At 41.0% G+C, this 11,055-nt stretch overlaps 1 protein-coding gene across 1 annotated transcript in view; it reads right to left on the reverse strand.

The window, feature by feature from the left end:
- Window positions 1–11,055, reverse strand: part of TNFRSF11B (tumor necrosis factor receptor superfamily, member 11b) — a 16,848-nt gene continuing 5,793 nt past the window's right edge. The window contains exons 2-5 of the mRNA XM_009995359.1: window positions 5,881–6,250; window positions 2,160–2,354; window positions 1,593–1,817; window positions 1–426 (exon numbers count right to left, since the gene is read on the reverse strand). Coding sequence (XP_009993661.1) covers window positions 38–426; window positions 1,593–1,817; window positions 2,160–2,354; window positions 5,881–6,250 — 1,179 coding nt within the window. The 3' untranslated portion in view covers window positions 1–37. The remainder of the gene's footprint in view (window positions 427–1,592; window positions 1,818–2,159; window positions 2,355–5,880; window positions 6,251–11,055) is intronic.

Genomic DNA, 11,055 nt, shown 5'->3' on the forward strand with positions numbered 1-11,055 from the left:
GGAAAAATAGTCAGTGGAGAATAAAAAATATCTTGAATTAGACACATCTTACTTTCACTGATTTAAGTTGGTTCCCTACCATTTCTACTAAGAGTTTCTGGTATAATCTAGACATTGTAAATCTGTGAAGAAACTTAATCACTTTCTTCAGACTTTGGATGGTTGGTTTTGGAAAGTGGCGTGTTTTCAAATGCTTCAGTCCATACATTAAACTTTTAACAGTGTCTTGGTCACCATTCTTTATTCTCCACAGATTGAGAAGCTTCAGAACTTGCTCTGTGGGTTGACAGAGTTTCATTGTGTGCTCAATATCTTCTTTTCCCACTTTCTTGCCTGGTAAACTTGCCATCAGTGTGTTGAGATGTTCAAAGGTGAGGTTTGGGTGGCCAATATGCTTTAAGACACTATTTTCACAAAGATCAATACCTACAGAAAGCAAAAAGAAGAGAGGTAAGCAAAATGCACTACAACTCCACCACGGCCTGAAAAAAAAAAATAAATCCAAAATTTCAAGATTATTTCCCTTTGGGTTTTTTTTGCTTAATTTTGAAAATTTCTCTCCGGACTGCTTTTTCTTTTAGGCTCTAATTATGAAAAGCACTTAATAATTTACTTTATTTTGCAAACACAAACAGGCCCAAATTGCAAACAAACTTCATAGCAAGTACTTATTGTTATAAACTCATTTCATCTATCTTGTAAAATGTTCTGTGTATGTGATAGGACTTGCTTCCAGTGAAGGAGAATTTTACTCTTCTTATCCAGAAATGCCTGGGCAAGCTTTGCTAAAATAGTCATTTTGGTTTCTGAAATATTCTAAACACTTCACAACTTCACAGTCTGACATAAGCATATATGCCAAAAAGAAGAGGGGGAAAACCTGTTTCTGCAGCATTTTAAAAATCTGAGTGGGCAGAAGGTCTTTTGAATGTGGTGGTCATTGATGGTGGTTTATGTGTAAAGAGTTTGCCTTATGTGTAAAAGTTGACCGAGTTGACCTTGGTGTTAACATTGCAAAACTGTTTCACCTTTGACACCTGTCTTAGCAGATTCAGCATGAACAAAGCGGTGAATTGGCATGACAAATAGGTACTGGAAGGGAAAAAGAAGGGAAAGCCTGTCTGTGTATTCCTGACTCCTATGCATCCCTATTCCATGAATAGATGTTCTAGTCTGAGCTGTCAATCTCCACCTTACAAAAAACAAATTGCTCTCTCAGTTGCAGGCATCCAGCTCCCTCTAAGCTCAACAGTCACTGCTCAGATATAACAGTGGGAAACATCTTCCCCACTTGATCAAAATTCTTCATATGTTGTGCAGTCTCGGAGGGGGAACTTGGCTGTGACACCACACATACTCCTAAGGGGGCTGCAAGTCTGGGAAGAATTCAGTTGCTGGCTGACCAGGTGAAGCTGAATACTTTTCCTGCTCCCCTCAACTTCACTGTGCTTGCTGCATCAATAAATATCAGTTAAGCTCTGCAGGTCCTTCTCAGGGCATAACACATCACCAGGATGTATTTGATTCCAAGCTATTTTAAAAATACCATTTAGAAGGTTGCTTTTAATATACACACTCTAAAAATAAGGTACCTTGAACAATCTTCTTGACCAAATCCTGTTCTTTGTTTTGCTGCTTCCATAATTTCATAAGCTGGAAGGTCTGCTCTTGAGGACTGTGCCTTTGTTTAATCCTTTCAATATTTTCGGTGCTAACCTTTGTCCCAGGCAAACTGTCTGCTAGTAAGTTCAGCCAGTTAGGTGTGAGAAAAGTAGGAACAGCAAACCTGAAGAAAGCCTCCTCACACAGGGTTACATCTGAAACGAGAAAGAGAAAAAGAACATGCCAGTTGTCCTGATCTCTGTTACCCTGTTTGTCTCTGGGGGAAAAAAAAAAAAAAGAAAAAAAAAAGGACAAGTAGCAAAGATGGTAAAAAAAAATCATTAAAAGACAAACTAAGAAGTGGTCTTTATAGTGCTGTTGCTCTCTGTGCTTCAGTTCCATCTGGTATGACCTACAGCAATTATAACTCTATTATGGCCATCACCGTATAGCAAATCAGTAACAAGCTAGGTATTTTATCATAAATGCTGAGACATTAATTTTCACTGTAATCAAAGGTATGTTTCCAGAGCAGTCTTCCTTAGTATGATACATACCTATGCCACATTTCTGAGGTGCTGGATCTGCATTTTCCTGACAGACATTGTCACGAACTGCATTTCCTATTAATGCTGTTTTGAAACCCAGTGCACTACAGTTTGTGTGCTTTAGACAGGCTGATTTGGATGATGTTTCATTTGAGAAAAATCCTTCTGGGCATTTCTTACATACAGTATCACTCTCAGGGGTACCTGTGAAAACAGGAACACAATACCTTCAATTACATGTAACACCAATTGTGAAAAATAAATACAAGAATACAGAAACAGAAGAAAATATTCCTTCCAAAATTGTGTTTGCTTCTGCTTTTCACACTTCTGATCAATGAAGGAATCACACTTAGGAAAAAATATATACTGACACTTCAATTTTCTAAACAAAAGAGATTCTTTAAGAGAATGATGCTCCTGCTGGAGTAAACAAAGTACTACTCCTATATACACTTGTTACTAACTTTGAAATCAGTGATTACTGATTAAATCAGTAGCTTTATAAAATAATATCTTTAAATCAGTAATTGCTTGAATCTATTCAGACTTTGCATGATGCTTGACCTTCATCCTTCAGTTGTGCAAATATTCCATAAGATAATTAAATGGCACAGGAAACTGCTTTAAATTCTACTCTGCGATATCTGCCCAGAACCTTACTTGAACGAGTTACTTTAATTCTAGCTAAAAATATAACCCAACTATCAACTAAAGGCTCTCTGAAAAGTATTTTTCCTGGTCAAATATTAAATTATACAGAAGAACAGAACTTAAGTAACATTTTTGCACTTTTTTCTGGGCTTAAATACGAATGTAAAGCAAAGAAAGTAGATTGTCTGTTACAGCGGAAATATTTAATATACATACACACGTTTGGCTTGGTGCTTTACTTCAGAATCAAATATATGATATAACAATAGAATGACATTTCTATCAGAATGTCAATCAGACTCACAAAGAGGAAGGAAGTTAATGCATGAAATATGAAACAATGAAAACAGCCCAGCCACCAGTGACAGAAAAACAAGAGCACCAAAAAAAATGCAGAATGGTCACTCTTAATCTTTATTCAGCCAACTTTTAAGCAAGTGCCTCAGGTTTAATTCCTAATATTGAATTTTTTAACATGAACTTAAGCACATGGCTAAAATCCTTTGAAAATAATTGGAAATTATATTTGAATAAGAAAATGCTTCCATCTAGTGTATTTTGGAAGTATTTACATGTGGATAGTTATTTTAGTGCTAACTTTTAAGTAAATTTTATTTATTTTGGTCATTTCCTTAGAGAAAAAAAAGTACAAATCTCCAGTTTTCAACAAGCTCTTAAATAAAGAATACCTGCGTACACCCAACCTAGCACTTCTTTCATCACACAGCAAGTGAAAACAAAGACTTTTTTAGCTGTGCATCTGAAACCCAGAGGCCCTGTGTATTGCCAATCCCCCCCAGACCCTCCACTTCCCACAGCCAGTGCCCAGCCCTCAGCAGCAGGTCCTACCCTCGCCTTTCCTTGCACAACGTGTGCTGCCTGCAGCTCTGGGCTGCATGGAACTCCAGCCATCACCTGCACCCCAGCAGGCAGCAATCAGCTTTGTTGAGAAGTCTGAATTTTTAGCAACTTTCCCTGCTACAGACACGTTGCTGTTGTGTTCCAGCAACCAGGGAGGGGAAGAACGGAGAGTTCTGCTCAGAGAATCCATCAGTGTTTTCAGGCTTGAGCAGAAAGTCACCTCCCAGCTTTGCCAGCTGCTTCTTTGCTGCTTATCTTGCTCAGAGCACAAACCACCCTCCTGTGGCTCCCTCCAGTTTGCCTGGAATCCCCCGTTCTCCCCAGGGAAACGGCAGCTCCTGCCGGGGAGATGGTGCAGCCCCACAGCAGCGCTGCTTCCCCTGCTCCTTGCTGCTAAAAGCTGCCCCTCGCAGGGCCGGCCGCAGCAGAAAGGAACAAAACCTCCAACTGCACTCACAAAAGGGGACTACCAAAGTAAAGTGATCTGCCCAGCGTCGCCATGAGTGGCCAGCGGTGGTGGGATCACAGATTTGTAATGCTTTAAGCATTGCATGACACACTGGACCACACTCCATCCCCATGTGGCAGTGGAAGCGTTTTTTCTACGCTTGGGTTTTATTTCACCTGAAATTATGTCGTTACAAACTTCAAGGCTATCATATGGCAGAAACGGGGAACACAGTTCCATGCTTATTAAATTCTTAGTTGATGTCTCACCTCAAAAGCTTGACTATTGACACAGGGGGATGCAATTATTTTTATAATGTTTTCATTCCTTGTTTGAGGTCGGCTTGGGTTTAGCTGGTTCATTCTGATGGTCTTTTGGAAACCAGCTTTCCAAAAAATTACACAATTTGACAATTTATCTTCTTCCAAAGTTTTGGGATTTTTTTGAACTGAGGGATTCCAATTTGTCCTCCACAGTTTCACTGTGCTCACAAGGAAGCTTGCAGGCTGGTTGCTTTGAGAATTTATACTTCCTTGTTTGTCTCCCAAATGGTTTCAGAACTTCTTTTCTGTCCCCTTTTGACTTGCTGTGGAGGTATGGTGGAATCTCATTAACCCAAGCCCCTGGGTATAATGATTTTGGTTAAAGAAGGTTTATAATATGGAAATGTGGTAGGTATCAGTGGAAATGCACAGTGGCAAGGGCATCAGGGCAATCCTTAGGTAATCAATTACCCAGAGATTAGTGAGCAGTTACAGCAGCAACATTCCTCCTTATGTCAAAGTTGTTCTCCAATGCGTTGTTCCTAACACAAGGAAGGACCCCCAGCCTGTCATTCAGCATAGCTGAAAAATGGACAGGCCTGTCTTCTTGTTTCTCATTGTATATACATAATTCCCAGGGAAAGTAATTCTGCAGTCTGAAGACTGTTTGCTTACGGGTTTATGTCTGAGATGCTTTGATTTTCTCAATTCACTTCCTCAGTGCTCTTCTCTGGGCAGTTATCTATCTCTGGTACAATGACAGTTTACAGTTCTGTCAGGCTGTATTAAATACTGGAGCTAAACTGGGCCATGACATTTGTTAAATGATAAATTATGTATTTTACTTTGAGAGAAGAACTTACTGTTTTAGCAATTTATGTTGTCTTAAATGACAACTCCACTGAAAGGCACTGCTTCACTCTCTATCCCCACCAGACCTACAGCACAACACCAGCTTGCTTGATAAAGAAATGGTTGTTTGTTTGATAATAGTAACAGCTTCCCTGAGAGTTCCACTCAGGATGCTGATAATTAATTATTAGCACACACTGCTGTGATGCTAGAGCTATATTAATATTGTTATAATTATACATTTGGTGTCACACACGTAGTACTCCTGGTGTTTGTCAGGATATGCAGTTGCTTGAAACAGCAGATTGCAAAACGAAAAACATTATTATTTATCACACACAGAAATACTACATTCCAGATAATGTTCCTTTAAAAGAGGCAATCCATCATGTTTCTCATTAGACTGCAATTTGCTACATTTGCTGCTGCCATTAAGTTATATATTACAGTAGGAGTAAGGCATTCCAGTGAGAATTGTTCCTTTGGCTACCGTCCAAATGACGCAGACTAGGAACAGGTTCAATTGGCTTTACAATTTACTGCCCTGTAATTTCATTTGGATGAGCTTCTTCCCTAATCTTGGAGCTGCCACGAGCCGTCGAGGTGCTGCCGCGCTGGAGTGAGTCTGCGAGCGGCGGGAGGCAGGACGTACCTGGCTGTGCGACGCCGAAGCCGGGAGGACACTCCGTGTGCCTGACACAGAACTCGAGGTCCAGGTACCTGCCCTGGACACACTCGCAGAGGCGGTTCTGCGTGCGGGTGCACTCCTGCCGGACGTACTGCAGCTCTTTGCACACCGTGCTGCAGTACTGGCACTCGTCGTTGCTGTTCCACTCCTCGGAGTAGTACTGGTCCGGACACGGGGCGCAGCGCGTCGGGCTGCTGGCCGTACAGTGCTGCTGGACGTAACTGCCAGGAGGGCACTGCTCACACAGCAGCTGGCGAGACGTCACTGGGTCGTAATGGAGATACTTGGGGGGAGAGTTGTCCTGGACGGTCCACTTCACAGAAATGTCCAAGAGCTGCCGACAGGAACAGAAAACATTGCTCACTTTAGTTCTGGTGAGCGCCACTGTCACAAGAAAACCCACATTTTCATAAGTTTATCAGTCTAATCACGTCGCTTCTCTCAAACAAAATGCTACCCAGCTTCTGGACTCTCCCGTATCTGTCTTAGAATGGGAAAATTTTACTAACCTACCCAGCAAATCTTTGCAATATATGTGCTCCCTTGTCCTTCTAGAGATGTAGATCCTGTTCTTCTCCCATTTGCACCCTTTCGATATCACTGGGCAACGACCTTTCACTGTCTAGCACCAGAGAACCTGGCCTGTCAGTTTCACTGGTACCATGCTCCATGCACAGCAAGGCAGGGATTATGCACTCTTGGTGTTCTTGAGTATCAAGTACTTCAGATGCAACAGAAAAGGTAAGTACCCAAGCACACAAATCTGACCAGTGTACTGCGCCGCAAACACCTTTCAAGGACGATTCCTGACAATATTCATTTTTAGCAGTAACGAATGGCTAGAACAATATAGGTTACTTTTTAATGCCTTCCGCTTAATCTTGTGTTGAAATGCAGCAGCTCTGTGAATAAAACGTGGCAGCTACACCAAGTATGAAGATGCAGCTTCTGACAGAGGTAAAGAATGCTGCAGTTTATGAAGGGTACATTAAGGACTTAATTGCACAAGCTGGAAGTGGCCAGGCTAATGCTTTCACCTCCTATCTGAACCTTATGGCTTACGGCTGTTGTGAGGACCTGGTTCAGTATTGGCACACGCCATGACCACTGCAGTCCTGCATCCTACAACAGCCTGCTTTGCTGGTGTGATTTGGGATCTAGAGATCTGAGATGACCCTGCCCTTCTGCAGAGACAACCTCTATATGATGTCATTTTGGTCTTGTAAATGAAAATTAGCTTCTGTGATTCCACCAGCCTATCAAAAAAAAAACAAGTGTTGTGTTTACTGCTTATGTACTGCCCCAAGCCCCACAGGGCTGGCTGATGCCTCACTCTTCTCCACCAAGAGCCCAGCTCTGTCCCAGCACTGCATGACTGAAATGTCACTTCTCTTCTAAAACTGATAGTTCTATAAAGATGAAGTAAACTGGCTCTGAATAAAGATTTTTTCTATGTATCAATCCCCATCATATATCCAACTGACTTGTCTTTGTTGCTATTTTAATCCTGACCAGCTAATAGAGAGTTGCCAATCCGATTTCAATAATGTTTTTTTCCTCTTTCCAATGCAGCTGTCCCCAAAGTGTAAGTGGAATTATTATTTTTTTTTTTAATTTCCTAAAGAGGCTTAATCTAAGTGCCTCACTTCTCCCATAGCATGAGGCCTTCCTTAAGGGATGGCAGTCTTTTTAAGGTAGGGAAGGACAATTAAATTGTTCAGCTGCGTTAACACAAGTTGCAGGATTTGCACCAAGTAGTATTAGGTGCTTAAATTAGGAAGTCTTACTGCTTAAAAAATATTTTTTACTCCATTCTCCTGTTGCCTGTGTCTGGATCCACTTTTTATGCAGCTACACTTGGACAGGATGAAGAATGAATGACAGAGAGTATGGATATTCTCCACAGTATCCTCTAGCTAGCCTTGACTAAACCCTGATTTCTGTAGGTGGAAATCCTGCTTTTTCTTGTGGTCTTAATGCATAGTCTTTTCCATTGTGAGAAATTCCTTATTACTCACTGAAGTTTGGTGCATTGCTTCATTTTTCTTAAATGACTGGATCTGCTTATGTGATCTGTTTAACAAGAGGGTGCAGCACATTTTTTGATAGTGAATGGTTTTCCATTGATGAAAAATGTACCCACCCTTAGTAAATCTACTATTACCCTAGTAATAAGGAAATCCTGGTAATCCCATTAATTGTTGATGGGAAAAGTCAGGTTTTCTTCTGTGCTCTTCATTCAGTAATAGATAATACATCATTCCAGAGTCCAAGACTTCCATTGGCACATGCATTCCCTTTGCAGAATGTAACAGCCTGCAACATGTGGCACAGATGCTACATAGACAAGCACCAACCCACATTTCTTGCAGAGGTTTGTAAAAACCCAAGACAATATCTGATGCAGATGAAAATCTGACACATTGAAAATGATTACAGGAAGGAATGAGACATGCAGGCAGCATCTCCTCATGCAGAAATGCCAGTTTTCCTCCTCTGCAATGCACAACTGGCAACAAATCCCAACCTGTTACTGCAATGGAATCTGCTTCTCTGGGTTGTGCCTCTGCCCTTGGTGACACATATTCAGGTGCTGAATGGTTAAGTGAACAATTTAATGACTGTTCAACTCCCCTCTGCAACATGGAGGAGCAACAGCAACATCATTTCCTTCTCTATTTTCTTTACTCACTTATTTACATCGGAACACATGTATCAGGCAAGTGAGTTTTGCTCCAAGGGATGATTCAGGATTAAAAATATTTCAAATTCAGTATTCAGCGTATGAGACTATGGGCTTTTGTAGGGGAAAATGGAGGCACTTTCTTCCTGAAGAACCTTCATCTATGTGGTGCAATACAATACAAATTGAAAACAATTCAACACAATTTCAGAGGAAATTATTTTAAAAATTGATTTTTAAAAAATACTTGAACAATACATGTGTGTGAACAGGCCACGTTTTGCCTTTGGAAGTACCAATAGCTATAAGCCATTAATGGCAACCATAATACCATTAATCTAAATGAGCATAACCAATAAACATGGGATTAATAAATCAGCATCACTAAAAGGACCATCAGTATTTGCATGTGATTCATTTTTTGTGTTTTTAAAAGAAAAGCACACCACACCTGTCTTCCCTTCTTTCCCAGAGACACTTATTATGCAGCCATAGGAAACCATCCATCACTGGCTGAACCATATGTATGCAGGATCCAACTCTTTTATTTAATAAACAATTATAAATGCAATCAGTATCTCAGTGTTTTATCAGCACATTTTATATATTATTTTCAATTTAGAGCTAGATTACCATTGTATTACTGTTTGGCTACTATGATCCTATTAAGTACAGTGAGCTGTGCAACTTATTGCCACAGGACATTGTAAATGGCTGAGTTCAAAATCTTACTTGACACAGTAATGGAAGAAAACAATAGAGGGCTATTAAACATAAACGTCACTTTTTGATCAGGAAATCCCAAACCACAAATTGCTTGAACCTGGAGGAGTGTTATGGGAAAATATCACTATTTTTCTGCCTTTTTCTTCCATCTCCTCTATGTATCAGTTATCGACCCCTGCCACGGACAGCATATGGGGCTTTTTTAGGGCATTTTTTTCTGGATTTTTTTTTTCTTAGACCCAGTACAGCCATTTGTATGTTGCTAAGTACATTTCCAGATTTCAATCCCTAATACCCCACTTCTTCATAAGACTACTGTAGGTCCCTTTATAATACTTAAGAGAACAAATCTGCAAGATGGTCTTCTACGCAGACTGAAAACTCCTAGCACATGCAAGTATTCTGAATATTAATATGCAACCTGAAATTCGAAGTTATCCTTGAACCTACATCCAGTGCTAAAGTAAAAGCAATCTATTTTTCAGAAGATTTGCAAAAAATGCTGGAAGAACTGTGGAAGGTAATTAAGTATAACTTTCACTAATTTTACTTCAGCAACTTGGCACAAACAGAATGAAAAGACTCTTCTTGCCCCCCAGCTAACCAAATAAGCTAGAGGGGAATGTTGCTAAATTGTCCTTTCTCCTGGCCTAAGACACACTGAATTTGTGCCTACATTAGCAAGTTGGATCACCTGTTTCAGCAGATTTTTAAAGCAAAGCAGATGGTGCTGAGCACCTGACATCCACATTATGCATGATTCAGAAGGGGTATTTTGGACTAACTTCAGTCTGCTCTCATGGACTGAGCATGCATTAGTGGTTACGGTGCATCTGGTGTGTCTCTGGAGCCGGTTTCTGGATTTACTTTCAGCAATCCAGTTTACTTTTGTAAATCCACTTTGAGCACTCCAAGTCTGCTCTGATGAGCAAACTAAAATACAGTAAACAAGGATGATGAGAGGCCCTCAAAGGCCTCTTCCCAAATAAAATATAAATGGTAATTAAATGCAGTTTATATAGTTTCTGATGCTTCTCCCTCTAAACTATGCTATGACCAAAATGGTAGCAGGTTCTCAGCCACATAAACGCTCTTACTGACCTCAATGTCCATACTTGAAGGTAGGCTATGTACTAAACACCTGAATCTCTCCTGTAAGAAATGGCACTATCTGAGCACATGAAAATGCCATGGTCAGAACTTACTAGTGTGCTAGTTTGGTTCTGGTATGATTTTGATAGCAGGGGAGGGGCCCCAGGGGTGGTTCCTGTAGGAAGCTACTGAAAGCTCCCCCGACTCAGGTAGCCAAGGCCAGAGCCATTAGAGAGACAATAGATGTGCCTGTGCAATTAACATAAGGACCAACTGATATAAAACCTGAGCAGAGAGCAAGCACAGGAGAAAGAGCTGTGCTGAAGAGGTGAAAAGTAGTGCCGGGGTGTAGATCCTGAGGCTGGTGAAGAAGAAAGGGGAAGAAGGTGTCCAAGCAGAAGTTTCCCTGCAGCCCATGGGGAGATGGCAGACTGTCCCCCTGCATTTATGGAGGAACAAGGTGGAACATTCCCTGAAGGCACCAGGAGGGCTGAATGTGGACTTGCAGCCTGTGGACTTAGATCTACAGCCATGGAGAACCCCACATCAGGGGAGGTGACTGTTCCCAAAGCTCTGTGGGAAGCCCAGGCTGGAGCAGCTCCAGACCTCACAGGAAGGACTCATGAAGGAGAGGTTCG

This window comes from Chaetura pelagica, unplaced genomic scaffold (assembly GCF_000747805.2).
Source record: "Chaetura pelagica isolate M959 unplaced genomic scaffold, ChaPel_1.0 scaffold53, whole genome shotgun sequence".
NCBI classification, from domain to species: domain Eukaryota; kingdom Metazoa; phylum Chordata; class Aves; order Apodiformes; family Apodidae; genus Chaetura; species Chaetura pelagica.